This window comes from Panthera tigris, chromosome A3, assembly GCF_018350195.1.
Source record: "Panthera tigris isolate Pti1 chromosome A3, P.tigris_Pti1_mat1.1, whole genome shotgun sequence".
Taxonomy (NCBI): domain Eukaryota; kingdom Metazoa; phylum Chordata; class Mammalia; order Carnivora; family Felidae; genus Panthera; species Panthera tigris.
In genome coordinates, this window is record NC_056662.1 from 25,496,490 (window position 1) to 25,523,373 (window position 26,884).

Sequence of the window (26,884 nt, forward strand, 5' to 3'; positions counted from 1 at the left end):
TGGGGAGAAATCAAGACCTAAGGTTTGGGCAAAAGGCTGAAGGTAATAATGTGATTTGGCCCTTATTTTATGGGGTGCTGCTCCTTGCTGTGAGGTGAGTTCTGAATCTGGCCCTGCTTCCCCTATCTGTCTTTGTGTCCACAATCTGAGTTCTTTTGGTTCCAGAACAGACACTGAGCACAAGCCATAGTCTTTGCCTGGTGTAGAGATCACAGTGATGTTTCTCAGTATCCTTCTTCTTTACTTTTCTGGCATTCTTTGTACTTATTGGTCTCCTTAAAAGGAGCTTGGCTTAGCTTTCCTCTCACAGCCACTTGGCATGGTCTATAGTTACCAAGCTGGGACCTAGATCATTTGCTGCCCTGTTCGTGGTATTGCCAGGCTCTTACTTGCTCTTTGCCATCCAACTTTTAGCATTTGGACTGTGCCTCTCACTGTTTAGCATGTGATGATGGGGGAAGTTGGATTCTAGCCCCTGTGTAATTTTCATGTTGGGCCATTAGGCAAAAAAAGCATTTGGAGTTGGAGAGGGGAGGGCAGAGATACAGGAAGAAAAGTCATTGTCAGGATTGTCCCTTAGTGCACTAGATAAATGAAGTCTGCGTTTTGTTGCCTCATCATTCATACCGTTAACTTTTATGTTCCTGGTAAGTAGTTCTTTTACTAATTCTAAGCATAAGACGAAATTCCTATTTGTATGAATTGAAGACAAGTCATTTTTTTTTGCACGAAAACAGGTTAATTATTAAAGAAATGATTACAGAATACCAAAAATCCCTGGATTCTTGCTTTTCTTGCGCTTGTTAATTCAAGGTATTGTTGGTGAGATTCCAAAGAATAGTTGACATGTTCAGAACACTATTCTACGTGGCTCCTTAATGATAAATAAGGATGTCCTTGGCTCAATATTTCTTAGAGAAGTTTTAGAATGCTTTCATTCTGGAAAATTCTCTGGCATCAAGTGCTGGGTTAGTTTGCTGCCTGAAGATCGTTCTGTGAGGAGATAAGAGACAACTAGTTATATACTTTTAAATACATAAGCTGGCTGCAGGCCCAGACTGAGCTACCAGTGCACTCCATCCCCCTGCCCATAGTGCTTGCTTCAAGGATGGAGATATGGAACAAGTCAGGTTAGTGGGAGCCCCAGAGGTTATTTCTGGGTCATTGTTTGAGCTATTCCAGAAAGAAATGGAGAGTGAAGCTCCTGGTAGGTAGAGACCTCCATGTACAGCCCAAACAGAGCCCACCCAGAAATAGTAGAGGCAAGAGATAGATTCTGGTGTCATCGTCTAGGCCCTGCATCAGGCCACTGCTGAAGCTAGTCTCATCCCTGGATGTTCACCACTTATAATTTTATTGTTGTTGCATAAACCAGTTCTGGTTGGGCTATCATTTGTAGCTAGAACACAGTTGACGTTCATCTAATCCAGTCCTTTGACTCAAGACTGACTTTGGGACACTAAGTGGTATGTCGAAGGCCACTCAGAGCCATGGAGTGTAAGAGCAGGAGGTGGAAAACCAACAATGAGGCAAATGCTGATTTACTTCACTTAGTACTCTAATAATTGATTTGGCCACAGATTCGGGGAAGTTTGGAGGTTAAGTAAAAACCTGAATATATAACTTCTGAGGTCTGAGCCAAAATAGAAGAATTTTCCTTGGTTAGATTATGTACTCAATAAGCATGTTTATCATGAATGGAGTATCTAAGGGTGATGGAGATTCTAAACTTCTTTACTCTCCTATATCTTCCCTAGTTCCACCCTCATAATTTAACATGTTCCTGGTGACAAATTTAAATAAAAATCCCATTCTTCCACCTGTTTCTTAGGAAGCAAGTCCTCCTTGAAAATTTCTCTGGGTTTAGGGTTAGATCGATGGGAAGAAGGGGGAAATTTGAGTCAGGATGACAAAGAATGAGAGGCTCTAGCACACAGAAGGTGACAGTGTGGATGAATCGGGCATGTATGGTGGAGATGTTTCCAAAGAAATGTTTGAGGCATATTCAGAAAAGTATGAGAGTCCTCATGGGGACGGTGGATAGATTATTTGATTATATATAACCAAGAGTATCTCAGTGTTAGGACTTGTGACTAAAGTAGGCAATGAATCTGCCTAGGGGAGAGTGGGGAGATTAGTTGGAGTCAGTAGGGCGGCCTGGAACAGACTGAGGCTGAGGCCTACTGGCCCCCTTCATTCCTGTGAAGATTGAAGTGTACAGTAGGCCTTTGTGCAAGAGGAAAATATTGGTATTTCTCTCTTACCAATTTAAGTACTTTAACCTTGGCATTGGTTAGAGGATTTGAGGTTAGTCCTGGAGGAACATTCCATGCACTTGTCAGTTCTGAAATAAAGAGAGAAAATGTGATATGAGTTGAAAGAAACAATGGCCAGGCTGGGTTGTTTTAGCCACAGCCAGCTGGAGGGATCTCTGGTTAGTGCACAGCTCTAGGAGAAATCTCTCCCTTGCCCATTCAATGGACAGATTTCAGACATAGTCTCTTAGTCTTGTGTGTGTATGAGGGTGAGTTTACAAAGATCAGAAAAGACCTTAGAATGAAACCAAGTGGGTATTCTATGCACAGAGAATTGATATTAAGAGACATATAAGCATGTCTGCTTCCACTAGCTGAAGAAGAAGACCCTGCTGTTTTGGTGTCATTTGCACTATTTTGAACCCCTTTAGAGTTCACCACAAATATGTACAGATAGCATTTTGTACCATCATCTCTTGGTGGTTATGAAGTTTATGATCTCAGTCTCAAGTTTCTCAAACTCCAGCATCTGTGTGACTAGGTGATCCAGGTCCATTTTCCTCCAAGTGGTAAGATGACCCCTACTGAGCTAGATTTCATTAGGACCCATAGAAGAGGCATTTAGATTTAATTTTCATGTTTTGCCATCTCAAGATGCTGAAGTCCCTATCTGAAAACTAAGAAGTGATTTTCAGTCCAGATGGTGATTGGATGATACTGTGCTCAGTGCCATGGAATGTTCTGTAATGTGGTTTTGCACCCTTGTCCCTTTCTTATGACTCTTCTAAGTGTTTACATTATTGTTTTTTTAATAGATATTTTTAATTTTTTTAATGTTTATTTCTTTTGAGAGAGAGTGCATGCAAGTGGGGGGAGGGGCAGAGAGAGGAGAGGCTCTGCGCTGATGGCATGGGGCTCAATCTCATGAACCGTGAGATCATGACATAAGCCAAAAACAAGAGTTGGACACCCAACTGACTGAGCTACCCAGGCTCCCTTTAACTAATTAATTAATTTTATTTTTTGAGAGTGTGCAAGTGGAGGAAGAGCTCAGGTAGAGGGAGGGAGAGAATCTTAAGCAGGCTCCACACACAGCACAGAGCCTGACGTGGGGTTTGATCTCACGACCGTGTGAGATCATGACCTGAGCTGAAATCAGGAGTTGGGCGCTCAACCAACTGACTGAGCCACCCAGGTGCTCCTAAGTGTTTAAATTATTAATTCCACATACCATTAAGGGCAGACAAAAATTTCTTCAGAACCTCAAGCAATATATCTTGCACTTCTGCTTCCTGGAAGAGATGGGCGGAGCATTTTTATCAGTACATCTTGGGTGCCTCTCATATGTGGGTTTTTTCCTAGTGTGAGAAATCTATTACTGGACAAGGCTATATGGGGAGGTGGATGTTGGTCAATCTCTCAGGCTTCTTCGTTGGGGGTTATCCAAAGCCCTTCAGTAGGTTTTGATGCCTTAGGTGGCTCCTTGAACAAATGTTTATGGGGTCATATTACGTTCTAGACACTGCTGTAGGTAGGCTCAGTGGTGCAGCTGCATACTTTCAAGACAAAGGTTGAATTCAGTATTGGGAAGGACTGGTTGTTGCTGAGCCTGCCTCCTTTGCATTCCCTCCAAGGGCCTCCCAGATCTGCTTCTCTCTGCTGGCACTCTGCTTACCTTTCCCCTCTTCGAAAGGCCTATGATTCTGTGATGCCTACCTTTGGCACATTCTGTTTCCTCTATCCCGTACACACTTTGGGTCTGTGCTAACTTCTGCTCCTTCTTCAAGGCTAAGTTCAGGCATCTTCTCAGGGAACCTACTGTCTGCCTTCTAGTTGGTGCTCTCTCTACTCTGTCATTTTTATGCTACACTGACAACTTTCTGCATAAATGTCTGTGACCCCTGTCAGGTGCGTAGTTACATGAGGCTAGGGACCATGCCTTCTACATTCCTTCTCCTGCACGGAATCTGGCATGCTACATAGCAGCCCAGAGGTAAAGATGAGATGAAGAATCACCGGACTTGCGATACCTCCTAGAGTCTGCCTCTCAACTGACTCCTTATTGTCTCAGGGCTGACATGAGATGCAGACGGTCCCCGTAGTCACCCATAGTCATAAGGTTGCTCACTTCAGAGTGCCCATTGTATGCCTCCACCCAGTGTGTGGCTCCTAGGCTCTTAATGATTTAGCTGATTTATTTATGATTTTCAGCTGTCTCTGTTTTCCTACTTAAATTTGAGGGTCACTCTTAGAATCGGGGATCTCATCACTATTTCATGTTGTATCCTAGGGCTGGGGACATTGTGGTGTTCCCTGAACATTTGTTGAATGAAGGCATGAACATGTACAAGAACAAATATCTTAAATGAGGGTGTGGTTGGTGAACCTCCTGGGAATTTCCTGGAACCTGTTCCCTGGGCCCTGCCCTCTCTCTCCCCCCTTCTCACCTCCCAGGCTCTCATCTGGTGATTCCTGTGCTCACTCGGGATTACTGATGGGAACTACCAATGGGAAGGGTGAGGCTGGGTATATTTGTGAGCAACTCTCATGAACCCAGGCAAGATTAGAATCTAGATCACCTTTTCATTCTTCCAGTGGACTCCAGGACTTCCTTGTGTGTCAGAATCACCCACAACACTAAAAAATCAGGGATTTAGGCCTTCCTTAAGTCACTGACTGAATGTGGGATTCTAGTCATGGCTTTGGGAACTAGCTTGAAGAACTCTCCAGAGAGGGTAAAGGTTTGGAACCTGTTCCACATTGCATCTGTGATCTAGTCTGTGTGACCTTTTCCTTTCCAGAGTCCCTGTGTCACTGAGCATCTGGCATTAAAATAATTTCTCACATGCAGCTATTTTGAAAATTGAATCGACTTACAGCCTCAGAGGGTGTCACCTTGTCTTCAGAGCTGTCAGGAAACAAGTACAAGGAAAAATTATTTTCACATAAAAAATATTAACCAATTCTAGAGTTTAGGTATTAGTTCACTTCTCAAAGCCACTTATAAAATGTCAAATACAAAAGATAAAGCAATTTTAAGGTGAGTAAAACTCCATTTTGGCTTCCCCGTAATTATGCAGGTATTTCCCAAGGGCCTTTTCCGTTATTTTTCTCGTGTGATTTGAATTGGGTTCTTGATATTTATTTTTATACTGACAAATGTCAAGAGGACTTTGTAGTTATGGACAGTACCTCATAATCTTAAAGTCTGGTATCAATTTGTCTTTTGAGATCTTGCTGTCATGGGAGATGATTGAGGTCTGCATTAATATAAAACAAATATGCATTAAAAATAATACCTTGAGGGGGACCTGGGTGGCTCAGTTGGTTAAGTATCCGACTTCGGCTCAGGTCATGATCTTGTGGTCTGTGAGTTCGAGCCCCTTGTCGGGCTCTGTGCTGACAGTTCAGAGCCTGGAGCCTGCTTCAGATTCTGCATCTCCCTCTTTCTGCCCCTCCCCCACTTGTGCTCTGTCTCTCTCGGTCTCTCAAAAATGAATAAATGTAAAAAAAAAAAACAAAAAAACAAAACAACCTTGACCTGATTAGTCAGCGAATGCATCACATTGTGATATGGCCAACAAGATCACAGGTAAGGACTGGAGTGGAGACTCCCTGGTCGCAGGAGACAGCCTGTTTATCTCTTCTGCCCTAGGGGCTGAGCCCACCAGCCGCCCTTGTCATAGGGGTACCCAGACACTTGGGCCCTCGGGGATTTGGCCCCCTCCACTCCAGACCACTCTTCTTTCCGTGTAACTTGTGCTCCTATTAGTTCCTCCTCACAGCTCAGTCCTGATTTGTTACTCAGTACTCACCCTTTCCATGGTAGTAAAATTCTCACCATCCTTTTCCACGGTAATCCACAAGGTGACTTGGAGTTGGTTGCCTGACTTGAAGAAGTAGGCTATTTTGGTGATGCTTGCAGCCAGGTTATTCATCTGTTGTGAAGAAGTCATCATTTAGAGTATGGAGAAGAAGGAGGACTGCAGAATGGTGCCTTATGAGATACCTGTGCATCATTCAGTTCATTTATTCAGATATTTATTGGCTCTCTAGTATGAGCCGGTCACCTAGGTGGGTACTGGCACAGTGGGTGTGACCATAGCAGATAGGGTCTAATTCCAGATATTTTCCTATATCTCATTTCCTTTCTCAGAAGGACAGTAGGTCATTTAACACATAAAATTTTGCTTTTCTGTTACCCCTCATCCAGCTTAAACCCTTTTCTTTCTATGCTCTTTTGGCAGACCACTCTGCACTTAATCATTTTGGAGACCCTGTTAAGGAAACATTGTACATGGCTGAAACAGAGCCTGGCCCATAGAAAGTTCTCCATGATTATTATTTTCTTGTTATTATTGCCTCTATTCCTTCTATCACCCTTGGGGCCAGAACCAAATGAATACCTCAGATGTCGATAAATCCACTCTCTTGCTCATACTGTGACTGTTGGTAAAGTACTTCTCTCACTTTGGTTTTTGTAAAATGGGGAGAAGAATCCCTACCTCTTGGTGCCATTGTCAGGATGAAATAACACCTGGCTTTGTACTTGGTTTGAAGCAGGAACTCAGAAGACATTTATCCTCCTCTGCCCCTGCTCTCTGCTCTCCTTCGGTGTCAACAAATATCCATTTATATGATCATCATTAAGGGATAAGCTGTATCCCACAGCATTTCCTCTTATTTACCTCTGGAAGAATGTTCTGGAACCCACTGCATTTTTACCTTTCTCTCAAGAGTTTGACAGACTAGGCTTAAGCAAAGAGGAGAATGGTGTCAGAGTAGATGAGGCTTACCTTGGTGGAGCTCTGCTTGACACTCAGTGTGATGATAACGGTGAGCAATTTATGGGACAGAGTTAGGGAAATGTTGGCATTTCTAGGATCTGGTGGAAGGGGACTTCCAGGTACAGGGACTATATATTTGTTAAAGAAGGCTTTAGCCTAGAGAAAGAAACGCAGAAAAACCCCTGTTGTCATGTGAGACTAACATCAGTTTCTATGTCTTTGGAGCCTGGCTGAGATGTTGAGGAGTGAAGTGGCCCCCATGAGGACTGCAGTGGACAAGCATGATGACAGACAGCAGTAGACCCCCCCTCCCCCCCTCCCCCCCGCCCAGCCTCCATGTTGGGGGTCTGTAGGAAGTGGTGGGGTTTGTGGAGATTAGAGAGTAGAAACCTTTTGTAAAGGAGGAAGCACTGCTCTTGTCCAGCTGATTAGCCCTGGTGCAGTCCAACTTAGGGCCACCAGACCTCTGATTGTCTAAGAGAAGCCTTAAGTCCTCATCTTTGAGGTGAATTCCCCATTTAAGTGTTCTCGAAGTAGCATATATTTCACGAATTCAGGGATGCCTGCAGCCCTCCTATGGAATCCATTGTAAGCACAAAGAACACTTACACAGTAGAAGACTGAAAGACCTTGTGCAGAAGTCCTGGAACTCTTAACGTTGTACTTGAACAAGTCAGTAGCTGCAGGTGAGAGGAAAGAGAGCATCTGGAGACCCCCGTAACCCCCGGGCTCTTGGTGGCTCTGCCCTCCAGATGGGGGACCAGTGTGGACACCTCCCTGTTTCTCAGTCTTAGGCAGAAAGCTGCTGCCCTACTGTGTTTTCCAGCTTCGGGGAGGAAGGCAGCATGAAGGCTTGGCCCTGTCCTTATTGTGCCAAAACTGCAAATGAGAGAGAGAAGGTTGCTGCCAAGGTGCCAGTTTCATCTACTCTGGGACTGGAGAAATGTTACCAGTTTCCTGCTTTGGCTGTCCTGGCAGCTGCTGTCCCACTATGTCCTACCATTCCTGTCTCCTGGATATGTTTGAGGACATTGGAGGGAATTTTTGCTTCTCAGCTTCCCTGGCATGAGGCCTGGAATCCTCCTTGCTCCGACTCTGCACACGTGTGCACTTGGCAAACCATTTAGGTGGCGGGGCTGCCACAGAGACTTCTAAGGGGCTCTTCGCCCTGCTCTGTCCTGGAGAATGTGTCATAGTGGTTCAGGGAAGCCAGTAAGTTACCACATGTTCTGCCTTGAGGTGCTGAGGAGGGTCTGTGTGCCTGGAGGCTCAAGGTATTGTAGCTCACGGCCGCCCACTCTCCTGTCTGTCATCTGGTGAGATCTTCAAGGAGTCCTCCATTGACCCATGACCCCCAGGGAGCTCTGGTGTTTGTACTCACAGTTCTTGCATTTGCTGAAATCACTGAGATCAATGTCACACGATTCTACTTCTTGAAGCTGTGAAATCACCACCAATGAGCTTTGCCAAGGAAGTGCAGCAGGCCTGTCCTCCTCCCCTTCAGCCCAGCTCATCTTCCCCTCCTCCCCATCGTCTTTCCCTTCTCCCTGTTTCTTGGGCTTCTCTGTGGCAGAACTTATACTCTCCCTCTCCCAGTGTGAGGCATTATCCTGTCCTGCTGCTGGGGTCTTTTGGGCCAGAATGGCTCTAAACTTGGGACTCCTGAAGGCCTGATGTCTCCTTTTGGAGTCTCGCCCAGCATCAGGACCAAATCGCTTTCCCCCAGTGACCTAGACCTCTGAGGTGGTGCCCTCCTTTTTCCCAACACTTACCTTCTCTTTCATAGCTACTGTCAACACTTGAGAAACGATATGGTCCAAAGGCAGAGGCACTGGCAAAGTATTTGTGACCCTGGGAAAGATATGTGGAGGACTATGTGATTCTTGCATTTCTGGATTTTGCCCAGACATTGCAGAAAACCTATCTATTCATGAAACAGCTGCATGATGTCCTGCTTCTTAATTTGTATCAACACCCGAGCGCTTTTGTCTACAGTTTCAGTCATTAAGGAAGATACTACAAGGATCCCTGGGAAAATTACCAATGCCTGACATCTGACCCAGCAATCCCATGTAGAGGGATTTATTCTTCAGACACTCGTTCATGTTAGTGAACAGACCTTACTAGTTGGAGTTGGGTACAAAAGTTAACAGTTGAAAAACACAACTATTCCTTGATAAGGGACTATTAAATTACAGTGCATCTTCATAATGGAATACTAGGCCATAAAAAATGAAGAAGCTATTTATATATTGATGCAACAGATTCCAAGCTATTTTTTAAGTGAGGCAATCAGAGTCCAGAAAGGTGTATATGGTATTCACCCCTTTCTGTGTGTGTATACACACACACAACTGTGCACATGCAAATAGTGTCTCTGAAAGCCAATGGAAGAGACTAGATCCTTTGGTTGCTTCTAGGGAGGAGTATTAGCCAGCTGCTATACATGGGTGGGAGGAAGACTTTTCATTGTATGGCTTTTTGTATCTTTTGGATTTTGATTTAGGTGAATGTATTGCTTAAGGAAAAAGAACAAAATACAAAGAGTATGCTTAGCAGAATGCAGGCAGAGTGAGAGAAGGTTGTTTTCAAATGTGCTGGGTGTTCCCAAGCAAAGACCCCTGACTGGGACTCCCAATTACTGATCATTCAAACCATTGGGTTGGCCAAACTCCACCCTAAGGGTGGTATCAACGGGGACATTCTGGCACATATGGATATAGAAAATGAGAAAAATGGTCTCACGTACGTTTCCACTACTTGAAGGGTCACTTTCTTGAACTTGATGTCCTTGTCCTGGACTTGGAGGTTGATGCATTGGGTATTGTTCGTGGAAATGCCAATTTTCAGAGTTATATCGCTGTGTACTTGATATCCCAGTAGGCTGACTACAGGTCCTGCTAGGCTGTGGAGAATAAGATGTAGGTGAAACCAGGCCTGGCTCCAGGATGTCACTCAGGCCAAGTAATAGGCATTTTGGGAGTCAGCCTCATGTGTTTGTCTAGATTATTTGAGAGAGGGAGAGTTTGGTGCTCTTCAAGTGAGCATGCCTCAAGGTTGGCCTTCTCTTACACAGGATTTAGAGCCTGGCTCACAGGAGGCATTTATAAAATCACTCTCCTCACCAGCCTTCAAGAAGTCTTCTTTTGGGGCATCTGGGTGGCTTAGTCAGTGAAGTGTTTGACTTCGGCTCAGGCCATGATCTCGCATTTCATGGGTTCGAGCCCTACATCAGGCTCTGTGCTGACAGCTCAGAGCCTGGAGACTACTTTGGATTCTGTGTCTCTCTCTCTTTCTGCCCCTCCCCTACTCTGTCTGTCTCTCTCTCAAAAATAAACATTAAAAAAAAAAATGAAGTCTTTTGTTGGTGGCACGAGGCCGACTTGTAATGAGAAGCTCATTACAAGTTCACTTTTGTGCCCAGCATCCCCAGCTGTGTGTTGTGTGGGTTACAGCATAAGAAAAACCCACCATTTACCAAAACCAGGCCTCATTAAAGTCAGATGTTCTCGAGAAGACAAATGGCCCTTCCTGCTACTGCTAACTGTAGTGGTCATAAACATGGGCTCTGGAGGCAGAATGCCTGGGTTTGAACCCTGTCAGCTGCATGTAACTGGTTTTGGTAGTCTAAACTGGTTTCCTAGTGTAGAAATAGGACTGCTTTTCTGATGAGGTTGTCAGAAGGGTTCAGTGAGTTCAGAGTGCCTCAGTTAAGTGCTTGGCTGGAGTTTGCTCGGTGAAAGGTTTTTGTGCCATGTGTGTGATAGTCCAAGAAGCTTCCTTCTCCCCAGTGTAGATTGCCTGTCCTCATGTCTTCCTGTGTGCCTTGGACCTACACTGCTAACCTGTCCTCCCCCACCTGTTGATGTTCACTGAGGACAGGGACTGCCATTACTCCTGTGCCCAGCACAACATCTGGTATAGAGATGTGTATTAATTACCCATTAGGTGGATGACTGATGCATGCATTTTAATAATCTCTGTCCACCCCCCCCCCCAAATGCCTGGGACAGTGTTTGTAGAGTGGGCTGATTCTTCTTGGAGGGTCCAGATTATTTGGAGCCTGCATTTTCCGTAATACCAGTGTATAAAATTGTGCAGATTTCACATGGAGATCTGGATTTCTGGCTGTGCTTACACTATTTGAGGATGGGGCTTCATGGGGTCATTCTCCTGCATTGGTCCTTTGGGGCAGAAGAGACAGGCAGCTATTCCTGGTGCCCAGTTTGCCCCACCCTCAATCATCCAACCTTATTCTGTGTTGCCTCTGCCTGGCCCTTGGACTCTGGCTCTTAAGTCCCCAGGCTAACTGTCTTGGCTGACTGATTTGGAAACAGGCTCACCCTTTTCCACCTACGAAGGCGGTAGTTGTGGTAGAGACGAGGATCCCATCACCTGTCATGGTTGATGTCATACTCTCCACAGTCACTTCTTGAACATTTAATCTGCAAAGTGACAGCATCATGGGTCAGTCCTGGCTCCACAAATCAGCCTGGGCAGCAGGAGAGGTACCCCTGAAGCAGCCATTTAACAATTTACCAACCCATCCATTCCCAGGACTCCCTGGCTCCCTTACCCACTCTGCTCTTTAAGCTGAAGAAATCTTGGTCGTATTTCCCTCTGAAAGGGCACCCTTTCAGCACAGAACTAGAATATTGCTTCATGAAAATGTGGTTGTCCCTTTCCATGGTATTGTTGGAGGTTGAACTTCAGTGTCCCCAAACAGCAGCTCTCTTCTTGTGTCAGACCTTAGGATCAAGGAAGCACTTACCCCAGTAAGAGTTCTGCTAGGTCAGCATTTCTCAGCAGGCCTGTGACTGCATCACTAACACCTACTGGCACTAGACTGTTCAGCACACCCTCGGTGGATTCTGTGAGCTTGCCGGCTTGGTTAACGATATCATTCAGAGGCTGGGGGAGATTTGGGAGGTCAAGGGTGTTGACAAGTCCTTTTACAGGATTCTTCTCTGCACCAGTGGGTAGTAGTCTGCCCAGAGTCTCTTGGATATTGAGGGCATCAGTGGCTGTTGAGAGCAATGACAGTGGGAGCTTTGGGGACTGGCCACCACTTTCCTTGCCCAGGATACCACCAAGAACATCACTTCCAGGTATGTTGAGGGATGAAGTGAGGTCTAACACAGACAGTAGGTTGGAGTTAGACAACGTAGATATCACTGTCCCAAGCACACCAGCTAGATCTATCTCCTCACACATCAGCATCTTCTCAATCTGTGGGGGCAGCGTGGCGTTCAGATCTGAAAAGGGTCAAGAGACATGATCTTGCTGTTGGGTGTCCAACTGATTCAGCCAGAGGAACCTTCCCAGCTGGAGAGCCAGCACCTCTGGATTGTTAGGCCCTTAGCTACTATATATCATGCCTTCTGGATATATCACTCCCTCCCACTGCCCACCACAGGACAGCCTGGTGATACAGAGATAACCTGTCCCCTGTTAAGAGTTAACATTTGTTAGCCACCTACTTGAGGCCAGCCTAGTGTTGAGTATGTTACTCTAAAGTGGTTTGAGCACGGAATGAAAGAATTTAGTTTAGCTCTGGAGCCCAGTAGCCCCAAGTATATAAGGTCTAGACACTTCCTTGAAGTTCAAGTGGCCTGGGGCAGAGTATTCTCTTTCCTGAGCCTCAGTCTCTGCACCTGTCTAGGAGCGATAGAACCTGCAGCATGGGTTGTTGGGCACAGGACAAATGTTGAGCTGGTTTTAAGTACTCAGTAAGGTTGAGGTGGCTAGTGAAGAGGTAGTGGAGCTCACAGATCTGGACTCCTCTGTTCTCCATCTGTGTGACTCTGTGCGAGTCTCTTCTCTTCTCTAGGCCTCGTTTTCCCCTTGTGGGTCATTGGGAGGTCTTGCCACCTTTGACAAGCTGCCCATACTAAGAGACCTCCTGCATCAGCACTGATCCTCCAGCATTTTTATCATCAGGGTGGAGGAGGTGCTCACCATGTCTTTGCCTTCACACTGGAGACAAGCAGGGCAGGGAGAAGTGGAATCCCAGAAGATGGTGGGGAAGGAGAGAGGGTCAAGAGCCAACTTGGAGAACTGTGAAGTCACAGGGGTCCTATCCTATCCTGCTCTCAGTGGCCTGAGAAAGGAACTCAGAAGAGGAGCTATTACATCTGGCTGGTGGTCAACCCTGTCTACCTCAGCAAAGAGCTTAATTGGGCCAAAGGACAACATTCCTATTCCAGAATAGGAATAGCCGCATGTCACAACATATGGAGAAGTGGCGAGGGAAAAATAATCAGGCCAGAGGTCTCCTCCAGGGGGAGGAGGAGAAAGGGGGAGAGGGAGGCAGCCCTGCAGGAGCCTTGGGGCCCTCAGCCCTATGGCCGGGTTTTATTCCTTAAACTCAGTTGTGAGTACAAGAGTATTTGCTTCATATATATATATATATATATATATATATATATATATATATATATATATATATTATGTCTGACAAAATTAACAACCACCACCAAATCACTGTTTGTTGGGTATACAACTGTTATTTTTTTCTTTTTTACCACTGTCTGAACTTTTCTATATATTTCAACTATTTTGTCATAAGGCAGAGTGGTGGGCAGAGTGGAGGAAATGTTCCTAAAGAGGCAAAGCAGTGGATGTGTGAGCTGTGGGGCTGGGTACCATGATCACTAGGCAGCCACCAATTTTCCCTCTGTCACCCTGTCCTTTCATCCTGGAAGGCTGGCTGCAGAAGGCTGTTGTAGGGAGCTTTGTGGACTTTCCTATTGGCCTTCATTTGCTCAAGAGTCCTACTCCCTTCTTGGTCCCCAAAGAGAGTCACTTCTTTGCCAAGCCTTGTAATTCCTGAGCTCCTCTGCTCTCTGGCCCTAAGAGACTGCCAGAGGACAGAATTCCACATCTCTTTAAGAAGGAGGCTGAGACTCAAGAAGGGTATGAGAAGGGCGTTTGGAAAGAGCAAATCTGGTCAGGGGGTTTGGTACTGGACTTGGATCTCCCATTTCTTGGCTCTTTGTCAACCAGGTTGATGCTTTAAGTACGTGTGGGTGTTTGGGATGAGCTGTGGGGCCCAGCATTGGGAAGCCATGAGAGGTCCTGGCAGTGTGCAGGTGATAAGGGTCACATAAAAGGCAGGTAGCCATTTGACTGGATCCAAGAGTTCCCTTCTCCAGGGTTGCTTTGACCAGTTCTTCCCCATGTGTGGACTACAGACAAGTAGCTTCAACATCATCTTGGAGCTTATTAGAAAACCAGGTTTTCATGCCTTCTGCAGTATTGCTGTATCACAATGTGTGGGAGTGGAGCCCAGGCAGCTGTTTTGTTAACAAACTCCCAAAGTGATTTTGATGCCTTCTCCTTATTGAAGGTGTAATCAGTTTTTGGGCTTGGAAATGAGAAGTGTGTGTGAGCGGGTGGAAAGTCAAAGGTGAGCAGGTGAAACAAGTTTTACTTACATTCTTCGAGTTTGCTGCTAGACATGAAGTACCTGGCCACTGGTAGACACCTGCCTCCTGGGGTCCTAGTTGGATGTTTCTTAGATGGAGAATCTTTTGGGGCACTTCTGAACAGTGGTCCGGGTGGCAGATCGAGAGGGGCTTTTTTGGTGACCTCAAGGGCTAATTGAGGGAGATTTCTCAGCAGCAAAGATGGATTCTGCAGGTCAAGTTCTCTTGCCTGGACAGTCAGTGTGAAGACCAAGGCCCAGAGGGTCAGCATCTTGGTGACTGATATCTGCAAAAGCAAGTTCTTTTAGAGACCACGCTCCCAATGGATCATAGGGGTGCCAATATGTTTGTATTAGACATGCACCCACAAGGGCCCTTGCTCTTGTGGAAAGGTTCCACTCACATTGTTGACATTCTAGTCTGTATATTGTATTCATCAGACAGTGTTCCATCATATGGCAAAGTCTTGTTTTCTTCTACTTCTTTTTCAGCTCTGCATGAAGATATCTGCAGGCTGGTGGCAGTCTTTGAGTACAGGCCAAGCCCTGCCAATAGCCTTACCTCTGTGGTCCACATCCTCCTGCCAGGTTTCCTTTTCTCAAATACCCTTGGAGCCATCTCAGTTACCAACTGGGGAATTCAAGAATTTTGAATGATCCAGCTACAAAGGTTATTGCTCTAATGGTGGTCAAGGTCTCTCCCAGCTTTTGGTCAACTAATATAAAGCACTGTCCTTGTTGGTATGAGCTTTCCATGTGCCAGTCCCTTTGTGGAGAGTAAGCGGACATTAGCTGCTGTAAGCTCTCTACACAACCCTGAGAAGGAGGGTCTATCTTTATTTTATAGATGGTGAAACTTGTGGTACAGAGCAGTCAATATGCTTGCCTGTGCCTACTGGCCAGCTTCCAGCTGCTAGTTTTGCCCAATCAGAACAAAATCACCCAATGAATCAGACCCGAGCTTGGCACCCTCCACCCATTTGGTCATTGGGCTGTCCTGGCATTTCAGCTCAGTGTGCAGAGGCCAGAACCATCTTTATGTCAGTATGACCATCTCAGGCCCTCTCTTGTCTTTTTAAAGCCTGTTCCCATGTTCTGGGAGAGCATTAGCGTGGTCTAGTGGTGGCATTGGACCATCCTCATTGTGTTGGTGGCTGGCACACAGGAGGCTCCTCTGTGTGTGGATCAATGATCAAGTTAACCCATTTCCCACTTTCTGTAGCCTCTTCTATTGTAGGGCACTGGGTGGTCCTAACGACCATGGGGCATGTGGCTTCTTTTTCTTGGCCAGGGTTGAGCAGCCATAACTGTTGTGAATGTATAAACTTATAAGTCCTGACTTTACCTCTCTTTGTTGGGATGTATCCATACATATCTACGTATAGAGTACTGGTCCGTGTGCTAATTTTTTCATCCACAACATCTTTTATAATTTTCGCAGCAAATCTAGACACTCGATAATATTATTACCCCATTTCCAGCTGAGGGGCCTTAGCTTCAGCAAGAAGGCAGAGAGCTGGGTCCACCCAGGCAGAAAACCCGTGTTTGACTCTGAGCTCAGTTGTGTGACCCAGTGGTGATTGTTTCCCTTCTCTGGCTGTCACATTCCTCCCTTACAATGATTCTCTCAAGTCTTTCTCTCTCTAATGTTTAAGGTAATACAGAGGTTTGTGTCTTGGGGTATGTTCTGTCAGTAAAGCCAGTAGACTCTGGAGTTCCTCTCTGCATTTCTTACCTAATCAAGTTTTATAAAATAAGGCTTATCAACCTCTGCTCTTGCCATGCATAGGTATTGTCCAAATCAAGTTGCCTGCCATTTATCAAGACTGAGGAGAATTGGGCACCTGGGTGGCTTAGTCGGTTAAGCGTCTTAACTCTTGATTTCGTCTCAGGTCATGATCTCACAGTTTGTGAGATTGAGCCCTGTATTGGGGTCTGTGCTGACAGCATGGAGCCTACCTACTTGGGATTCTCTCTCTCCCTCTTTCTCTGCCCCTCCCCTGCTTGCACTCTCTCCCCTCCTCTCTCAAAATAAAGAAATAAACTTAAAAAAAGAAAAAAAAATAACTGAGAAGAACTGCTATTGATGAAATGTTGGGAAAGACATAATGGGAAGCCAGTGACATCTTTCATATGGGACAAGTTAGACTTTAGGAGAAAACTCATCACATTTTCATTACTTTTCTCATTTTACCCTTACCTGTGAGAAATTGGAATTTAGTGTAAAGGTGACTTTAAGTGTTCTGTGAGGGAAAAAATAATAAAATTCTCTGCCCGTGACTGAATTTGTGGCAGCATTATTAGATGTTGTCTTGAATGGAATCATTAAAAAATCTCAGGAAAGATCCCCCATTTTAAAAAATTAATTAATTAATTTTTAAATTTATATCCAAGTTAGCATATCATGAAGCAATGATTTCAGGAGTAGATTCCTTAATGCCCCTTACCCATTTAGCCCATCCCCCCTCCCACAACCCCTCCAGTAACCCTGTTTGTTCTCCATATTTATGAGTCTCTTCTGGTTTGTCCCCCTCCCTGTTTTTATATTATTTTTGCTTCCCTTCCCTTCTGTTCATCTGTTTTGTATCTTAAAGTCCTCATATGAGTGAACTCCTATGATATTTGTCTTTCTCTGACTGACTAATTTTGCTTAGCACAATACCCTCTAGTTCCATCCACATACTTGGAAATGGCAAGATTTCATTCTTTTTGATTGCTGAGTAATACTCCATTATGTGTATGTATGTATGTATGTATGTATGTGTATGTGTGTGTGTGTATGTGTATGTGTATGTGTGTGTGTGCACACACACATACACATACATACATGCATGTCATCTTTATCCATTCATCTGTTGATGGACATTTAAGATCCTCCATTTTTTAAAAAAGATTTTATTTTTAAGTAATCTCTATACCCAATGTGGGACTTAAACTCACAACTCCAAGAACTGAGCCAGCCAGGTACCCCAAGAGATCCCCATTTTTAAAAGAAGTTACATACCAGGAAATTGTTAACGCCTACCACTCTAGGTACAGTGCTGTGCATTTCAGTAGGGAGGGACATTGCTAAAGAGATTCTAAATGCAAAACCCTAAGTAGTTCTCCTTTCTTAAACTGTCCTATGCTTGTTTCTGCCTCAGAGTTTTGAATTTCTCTTTCATGAAGTTTTAAAACTGTTTATTTATTTTGAGAGAGAGAGTGAGAGCAGGAAGGACAGAGAGAGAGAGAGAGAGAGAGAAAATTCTAAGCAGGTTCCTCACTGTCAATGCAGAGCTGGACGTGGGGCTTCATCCCACGAACCGTGAGATCATGACCTGAGCTGAAATCAAGAGTTGGACACGTAACCAACTGAGCCACCCAGGCACCCCTCTTTCATGAATTTTGATGTAGCAAGTTCTTACCTTGTCCAACACTGATGGGTCGATGTTGATGGGAGAACGTTTTTGGAAGCTGCCTCCCCTCTTGCTCTTGCTTGTGAACTGTCAGAGGAAAGCTACATCTCATTTTATAGACCAGTGTCTCTCGCAGAAGTTGTCAGACATGCAGGGACGTGATCCAAGTGTGCTGATAAGGGTGGCATGATATAGGCTGACTTCCAAGATCAACACCTGCTAATGGTTGTGACATTTGTCAGCGTCTTTCTGAGAGATGTTCAAGGTGCTTGGAACTTTTTTGGAGATGCAGCCAGGCCAAGTATCTGTCCCTTCCTTATTTTAAACCTTCACAAGCCTGTTATCTTTGAGTCAGGTGGGTACTGGGTGAATGGCAAGAGTAGAGGGGTGTTTAAGGCTGGCAGGTGCCAACCCAGTGAGAGTCCTTTATGGTGCCAGTGCCATGCCCTGGCCATGGTTGGCACTCAGCATTGACCAGTGCTAGGGTGGGGATCTGAGGGAGAGGGGATGGGATCCCTCCGGAAAGGGTGTTTACGGACAGACTTCTGGTCAAGTGACATTTTATATGAAATGTGTGCAGTTAGAAGCATCCAAACTTGCAAAGATTTCAGGGAGAAGTGATGGAAGTAGGAAGGTTGGAATATACACAGTGTCTGCAGTGGGTAAGAGCATGAAGGCATGTCTGGGGGATTTTAGGCATGGGAGTTATAAAATTTGCTCAGTCCCCTTTCCTTTCCCTAATCGCACTTGGAATGAAACTTGAATAGTGGTGCTCATTTGTATTCAAGAATTCTAGGCTCTTTCTCATCTGTCATCTCATTTAATGGCTCCTAAAACTTTAGAGACTGTTCTCTGGGCCTCTGGCCTCTATTTCAGAGAAAGCCTAGTCATCTGTTAGGTTCCTACCACTTGAAATTTTGTGATTTTGTACATCCTATATGATCAGCCTGTGGTGTTACTACAGCTTTACAGTGCAAGAATATGGGAGAGGGAGATAATTTTGACTAAGGGGTTGGTTAGTCAAAATCATCTCCTACCTCTCTCTACCCGAAGCTTAGTCCAGAATTATTCCGGATCCCTGCCCTGAAGCAAGCTCAGCATGTTTGCTGTAGGACCCTCTTCAACCCCATGGGAGTTCCCATACTGTGAATCTCAGCTATAGTTTCATTTGCCAAATGTTCCATTTGGGGCTTTGCTGAAATGTCAGGTGCAAAGAACAAATGACAGTTGACCTTTTCTCAAAAGGCAGAACATAGAGTTTTATATATGATAAGTAGAAGACAAAACCCAGCTGCCTTGGGTCTTATTTTTCTTGGGCATCTGAGGGAAATGGAGTCATCTTTTAGGCAAAAATTGTGACATCGGTTGGTGGATGTGGCCCTTGATTTTACTTCCTCCAGTGGTTCTCTGGACCCAATGAATGACTCCAACTCCACGGGTTGGGAAAGGGCACATCCCGGATGCAGTCCCTGATGGCCCTTGGGGCCTCCCCATTCTTTGTCTTTCTCTCCTTCAACCTTTGGAGGTGGGGCAGTCATTGGATTCTGCTAATCCACAATCTATGGGAAGCTCTTTCACTCACGGTGGCTTATCACACTGGGCAAATGGCCTGCTTGTTCCCAAGCCCTAAGTGATTTGACCTGCTGACTCTTGAAAGAGAGGACCCTTTCAAGGCTGGCCAAGGCTTGGCTGAGATCACAATTGCAGATGATAAGGCAGGTACTAATTCTTAATGGCCTCTGTGTGAGGATGTCTCCATAGATGTGGCTGAGCTGTGCATGTCCTGCTGACGAGTATCAGGATTTTGACCTTTCACAGGTGTTTCTTTAGTGATATATACACACCTGTGCACACATTTATATGCTTGTCTATATTTTTCTGATCCCTGGAACTCAGTGGTCTTGCCTCAGTTTCCTCCTCTGGTATAATCAATCTCAGATCTTGGTCAATAACAGGAATTCACAGGGACCTCCTGCAGGGAACTTGTATCCCTGCATACTCTTAAATTGCTTGTAAAATTTGGGTCAGTTTTCATTTCTTAGGATACATGTCTCTTATGAGATTTTCAGTGGGCTTTGTGAGTTATCAAAGGCAAAGAATCATTGTTTTAGGAGGCGACAAGGTTTTTGTGTACAGGCTTTGGGTGTGAGTCTTGGTTCATCTACCTACTGGTGTTTGGTCTTGGGCATTATCCAACTTTTCTGTGTCTTAGTTTCCTCATCCATAAAGTAGGGATAGTATTATACCTATATAGGATTGTCATGAGGGTTAAGCGAGATGAAATATGTTACAAGATTAGCATCAAATTTAGCATATGTGAGTATTCCATAATTTACTATCATCACCATCATCATGACTTTTTTACTGTTGCATCGGCCATTTTCAGTTTTTTTCACCCACCTCTCTCTCAGGTTTTATATAATTTCCCTAGATTTCCCCTAGATTTTGGCAACTATTCATACCTTGTTTGCAATAAGAAAATATGTATTTTTTTATTGTTTCTTTACAAAAAAAAAAAAAGGATCCTTTATAGTGCTTTTACCAAAATAAGGGCAGATATAGAGATGTTTTAATGTTACTCTGAGTTTTCATTTTTTGGTAGAAGGATAGAGTTTTCTTGATACATTCTACTGCAACTGTATTTGTGAATATACCTTGTCACAAATGCATAAGAGGTTTCAAAAGACGAAGTATTTACCTCCAGGACACGTTTGCTAATGTCTGTGTGTCGACTCTGTTCTTTGTTTTACCCAGTTGCTCCACAGGTGGCACTGTCCAGTGTCAGGCCTGTGGTCTCCACTTTGTAGGCCAGAGTTGAGTGTATCTATGCTGAGAGGAGCTTTTCACTATCCCCAGGGGGGCAAGTAGCTGACAGACACCTTGTCTTTGCTGCTCTCCCTCTGAGCACCTGTCCTGACTTTGCCATCACTGGCTATACATTGCTGCTAGTAGGCATCCTATTCTGGAAGTGCAATAATTTGACTCCACATATAGCTGCAGGTGTCACTATGGTGACATTTGCCCATGGATTCAGCCAGCTTGGGTTTTACACTGGGGGGCATTAGGTTGGCCTGAGAAAGAGAGAAGGGTCATGTCATGGAAATCACACTGAACCTTGAGTCATAGGCTGTGACCACAACCACCAAACCCCTAACTAGTGCGCACTCAGAAAATACTTTCTGCCCTTACGACGACCTGTTACCACCATCATCAACAGCAGCATCACCACCATCACCCATGTCTCCATTTAGAGATGAAGAAACTGTGGCTCAGAAGTTAAGTGACTTTTCCACAGAAGTGACAGGTTGGAATTCAAGCCCAGGATGTGCCTGAAGCCAAAGCCTTGACTTAGGACATGTCATTTATCTTCTTGTTCCCTTAGCCCATGAGATTCTTGAGGGCTGGGGCATGTCTTACTTACCTTGTACATTTTTGTCTCCACTCAGTGGGTAGTAAATGTTGGACAAATTAATGAATGAACAAATGAATGGGCCAACTTCTCAGTTTCTCTGTTTGTCAAATAGGCTTACATGTCCTTGCCTTCGGTTATGTAATGGTTATAGGAATCAGATTAGAAAGTGGCTCTGAGTGTTTAAAGTGACAGCCATACATGAGGCCAGAGTTCCTTCCGTCTTCAGCCCTCCTTTCTCCTATCTCTACTCCTTTTCAGACTGGCGTTGGGCAGATATGGGCTCCCTCAGGTGGTCAATTTGGATGGGCTCAGGATGAATCCTCTGACTTCTCCTGCTAAAACAGTCGCTGGATTTCCTCCCGAGGCTCTATGGATCTGTAGCTTTGAAGCTCTGGTTCAGTCTCTTTTTTTCTTAAAAATATGTGACGTAATTCAGATCACATAGCTCTCTTGCTTAATACTCATCAATAATTCACTGTTGCACACTGTAACACCTTTATTTTTGGCCCTGGTTTGGCTCCTGTCCGCCTCTGTCTGGTTTGACTCCTGTCTGCCTCTCTAACACTTCTTGCTAATCCCTTTAGCTACACTGGCTTTCTTTCAGTTTCTTGGGTGTACCTAGCTTGTTCCCATCTCAGGACCTTTGTACATTCTGGTCCCATGGCCTAGATCCCTTTCCTCCACATTTTGCTTAACTTACTCATCCTGCAGGTCTCAGCTCATATATCTTCTCCAAGAAGCCTTCCCTGACACCTCATTGAAATCAGACTGCCCCGGCATTATGCTCTCTCCTAGTACCCCCCTGTAGGTTTCCTCTTAGCCATAACTGGAATTTGCAGTTATGTGTCTCTTTGTTGGCTGAATTGTTGAATGTCATCTCTCTCACAAGTGTCATGAGGCATAAACCATTCTTGCTTTGTTTTGCTCACATGGCAGAGTAGATGCTTGATACCCTATTTATTGAATGAATGTGAACATTTTTTCCCCTAATGATAAAAGTCAACCATGTTCATCATAAAACGTTTGGAAAAGATATTAAGAAGAAAATGAAAATCATTTGCAATCCTACCAACTCAAGCCATCTGAAAATCACAACAAACATTTTAAATTACTTTATATATGTTCACATCTGGGATCTAAATGTTCTTGTGAGCATATTCTTTTGACACCAGATGCTCTTTAAAAGCATGACTTTAGGGCCTTCTGGCATCCAACTTCAGCTCAGGTCATGATCTCACGGTTTGTGAGTTCGAGCCCCACATTGGGCTCTCTGTTGTCAACACAGAGCCTTCTCTGGATCCTCTGTCTCCCTCTTTCTCTGCACCTCCCCCAGTCATGGTCTCAATCTCTCTAAAAAATAAATAAACATAAAAAAAATAAAAGCGTGACTTTTAATGGCTATGCAATATTTCTTACTAAGAATTCATCATAAAAAATAAATCGTCTATTGTTGGACATGTAGCCTGTTCCCAAAATTTCATCACAAAACCAATGCTGTGGCAACAAGTCTTGCCCTTAAATCTTTCTCTGAATCTCTGAGGATTTCTTTAGAAAATCTCCAGAAGTGGGAATTTATCATATGCATTTCAAAGAATATGAATATTTTCAAGTTTCCTGATCCATGAGAGATCTGGCTTGCTCTTGCCAAACTCAAACATTTGGGTTTCTTGTGGGGGGACGGTGAGTGTCATTTAGTGAAATATCTGAATTATAAATGTACACTAGAATGAAGAGCAGTTTGACTCCATCTACTATCTCAAACTAGGTTTTGTTTGCTTAAGGCATCACCTAGAAGAGCTCTGCTCTAACATATAAGGATTATTTCTCCATGGAATATGTCTTTATGCAAATGGAAATCTGAAGTTCTTGGCCCTACCTTCTGTCTGGTTTCCAGCGGTGGTGTGTCCTCAGATGTGAGCAGGGTCTGGGTTAGTACTAATGGGTTCATTCATCTACCACACATCCTTCCTTTCCTTCTCTCCTCTCTCCTCCTTCCTTCCCTCCCTCCCTCCCTCCCTCCTTCCCTCCTTCCCTCCCTCCTTCCCTCCCTCCTTTGCTTCCTTTCCTTCCCTCCTCTCTCCTCCTTCCTTCCTTCCCTCCCTCCCTCCTTTCCTTCCTTCCTCCCTTCCATCCATCCATCCATCCATCCATCCATCCATCCACCCATCCTTCCATGTATTCCTCAAATATTTGTTAAGCACCTACTGTGTACCAAGCTCAGGAATGCATCAACAAGCCATGGTCTCTCTCTCATAATTTGTAGTCGGAGAGACAGACACAGAACAAGCAAACAGACCATTCAATAAAATAATGACAAGTTGTGTTAAGTGTTTTGAAAGAAATGAAGGTTTGAGATGGGAGTGGTGGAGGGCCTCTCAGATGAGATGATTTCTAAGTTGATCTAAAGGATGAGAAGAAACTATCCCATGCAGGGTGGGGTGAAGATGGAGAGAGAATGGCTTGCGCAAGCCTGTGGTAGGGAGCAATCTGGTGGGGAGCAAGTCAAGGCCAGTGTGACTGACTAGGGAGGGGTGGGGGCGGTGGGAAGACAACTGGAGACCACCGGAGGCAGAGGCTGGGGGCTGTGGTGAAGACGATGGATGGGAGGCTGTTAGAGGGTTTTAACCAGGGAGTGACATGATTCGGGTTATCTTCTGAAGTCTCTTCTGGCTGCTACATGGGGTCTAGCCTGGAGGCACAGAGTGGAAGCAGAGAGAACAAGGGGAAGGCAGTTGGAATTATCCAGGTGAGAGATGGTGGATGCCTTATCCAGTGTGGTATTGCAGGTGGATTTGAGAGTGATTTACAAAGTAGGACAACAGGACTGGACTGGGTGTTGGATTATGTGTGGAGCAGGCGGAGCCCTCACCTGGGGGATAGTGCTGCCTCTTTGCAGGTGGGGAAGTGTGAGAGCCTTTTGTGTCCTTCCTTCTGGGCCCCTTTATTTCTTCTGATGAATTTCCTTGCATTCATTTTGTTAAGTAATCTCTACACCCAACATGGAGCTCGAACTCACAACCCGGAGATCTAGAGGGGAGCAGCAGAGAAGCAAGCTCAACCACTTCAGCCAGCTTGATGCCCCTCCCCCATTCTTTCGGTTACTATCCTAGCTGTCAAAACCCATCCATCCTGTGTTCAGTTCTCTTAGCGCTCTGCTCCTTGGTTTTTGTTTTTTGGTTTTTTTTGTTTGTTTTTTTTCTGCTCCTTGTTTTTTGATGGCTCATGCACTGGGGCCTCCCTCCTGGGTAACTCAGTGCCTTAACTCCACGGAGCAGAGTTTCCTTAGAGGTGCCTGCTGTTAGAAGGTAGAACTAGAGGGCCAGAACTTTAGCCCCCAGCCTCATTCTAATCAGAGCACCTCTCTTGTCATCTGTCTTATGTGTCAGGTAAACTTTTATTTGAGGAATAAAATAAGGAAACTTATTTTCTTAAAAAAGATCTTCAGGAGTGATGCTACTGGGGAAGACTTTAGTCCACCAGAGCAGGTGAATGAGCGAGGTAGGTTTTTTTTTTAAAGTTTATTTATTTATTTTGAGACAGAGAGAGAGAGAGAGAGCGCACTCGGAAGAGGCAGAGAAAGCGGGAGAGAGAGAGAATCTCAAGCAGGCTCCACTGTCAGCCCAGAGCCCCACGGCATGGCACTCAGTCTCACCAACCATGCGATCATGACCTGAGCCAAAATCAAAGTCGGATGCTTAACTGACCTAACCAGCCAGACGCCCCTTGGAGAGAGGTGTTTTGAGCTGTTTGCTCCCCAGCTGAGCTAAGAGGCTTGGGATGGAGGTGTGGGCAAGGAGAGGCCATCTGGGGTGGAGGGAGAAGGATGGTGGTCTTTGGAGCCAGCGCACTGACTTCCAGCACCAGAAATGGCGTGGGCAACCCTGCCTGGGCAAAGGCAGGTAATTGCACCCCCCCATCTGGTGCCACTCAGTGTGATTGTAAGAATCTAATGGGATAAAAGTTGCCTGTGCCTGCAAGACTGTAAAATGAGATGCACCTGTTAAAGTCATGGGAGAGGAATGAGGGGCTTCCATGGTAGGACAGGCTCTCTCATGCCTCTCCTGCCTGGATTGCTCCTTCTGCCTAGCTTTCTTCAAGGTCCTGAGGATGTCTCCATTCCATCATTTTGTACCTACTATGTATGTGCCATGCACCAGGCAGTGTGCTCACACACAGGTGGGAAATTCTGGCCTTAGGATTCAACTGTCCTCTGGGAAAGTGTCTCCCAGCCTCCACCTTATCTTAAATTATCCTATATACACCAAAGGCTGGGAGACTTTGCAAGGCCACAGTGCAGGGCGGTTCTGCCATCTTGCCCAAGGACTTGTCTGAGGGATGTTTTTGGGAGACTTATTTCCTTCAAGGCTGGGATTGTGGTTCATATTTGTAAAACAGGTGGGGAGTTAGGTAAGGAACTCACAGCAAGGTTTGGTCTGGACTCCATCCTCCCACCACAGGACAGGGAACCAGCACCTGACCCACGAGGCCTGCTCAATGGTTTGGGATGTAGGCAGAGAACTGGCCTCCAGGAGGGCCTCCCCACCGGCCATCCAGTTGCCAGAGGCCAGCTGAGGTTACTGGGCTGGTGGTCACTTGTTCCTTCCCAAGACAGAGACCTGCCCGTGATGGGGATTTTATCACAATCCGAAGTTTCTCCTCATCTGCCTTTGTCTGGGGGCAGGCTTAACTCACCATGGGCTTTGGCAGGTGCCCAGGTGTGAGAAGAGGCCTCTTCCCGCTTTGTGACTCTTGGCAACCATGGAACTATTCACATTTCTGACTGCAAAGCCCTCTGGTACCCAGGCTTTCTCTGCTCACCACCCTGCCCTGCCTGGGCCACATGGGACTGGATGTTGATGGAGAGGGTTCTCCTCACTCTGTCCCTCGATGGCACTGCTCTTGGGCACATGTCAGCCACTCTCCTGCCTGTCGCACCTTTCAGGGCCAGGGGAGCTCTGTGGTATCATAATCGGCCACCTGGATCTGGCTCTACCCTTATGGGTCTGGCTTCTTCCCTTAACCCCTTGCCTCCACACTCAGGGCCTCCCAAATATCTCTGGGCTCCTGGAGTCCCCTCTTTCTTAGGGACATCAAAACTTTTGCTTCCTTCCTCTTCTTCCCTCTCGAGCAGGGAACCCTTGTATGTGAAAATTCCCTGTGTTCTTTCTATGTCCCATTGTCTCAGGGTGTGGGCTCTTGAAGCTCAGGCCCTCTCTGTTTTCTGAGGAGCCTCTCTTCCCTGAGATGCTGAATACAGAATTCAGAATCTCTCTCTGAGGGGCCAAGTGAACACAGGAACTATCAGGGAGAAAAACCTTCCATTAAGCATTTCGGGGGGGCCTTGCCATCTCCTAGAACCCCGTAGCAAACTCAGAACCAGACTCTTTCTCAAGCAAGAATCATCTTTATTGCAGCTGAGATTTTCCATTGTGACAGCAGCCACTCTTGTACTCTCAAGGGTCCAGAGCACTTGTGGCTGAGGAGAGGGACTGGCCCTCGGTAAGAACCGGCTATTCGTCTGGAACAGTCAGCAGCACATAACCCTGTGGATAGAAGCAGGGAAGGGTATCCTACCTGTCCTCACTGCCCGGCTCTCCCTGAGGTGGCTC

At 45.4% G+C, this 26,884-nt stretch overlaps 2 protein-coding genes across 6 annotated transcripts in view; one reads left to right on the forward strand and one right to left on the reverse strand.

Annotated features, from left to right (window-relative positions):
• The window catches only part of CDK5RAP1 (CDK5 regulatory subunit associated protein 1), a 191,084-nt gene that overhangs the window by 47,470 nt on the left and 116,730 nt on the right, over positions 1 to 26,884 (forward strand). The gene's annotated exons all lie outside the window — the stretch shown is intronic.
• On the reverse strand, positions 298 to 15,011 carry LOC102962673 (vomeromodulin-like). The gene is made up of 14 exons (XM_042980616.1): positions 14,479 to 15,011; positions 11,814 to 12,297; positions 11,386 to 11,487; positions 9,792 to 9,947; positions 8,815 to 8,893; positions 8,424 to 8,481; positions 7,652 to 7,722; positions 7,052 to 7,198; positions 6,071 to 6,193; positions 5,448 to 5,515; positions 5,133 to 5,163; positions 3,487 to 3,547; positions 2,265 to 2,344; positions 298 to 993 (listed from the first exon to the last, which is right to left on the reverse strand). Exons 1-14 carry the CDS (start codon positions 14,738 to 14,740, stop codon positions 970 to 972), a joined length of 1,746 nt encoding a protein of 581 aa, XP_042836550.1. The 5' UTR covers positions 14,741 to 15,011; the 3' UTR covers positions 298 to 969.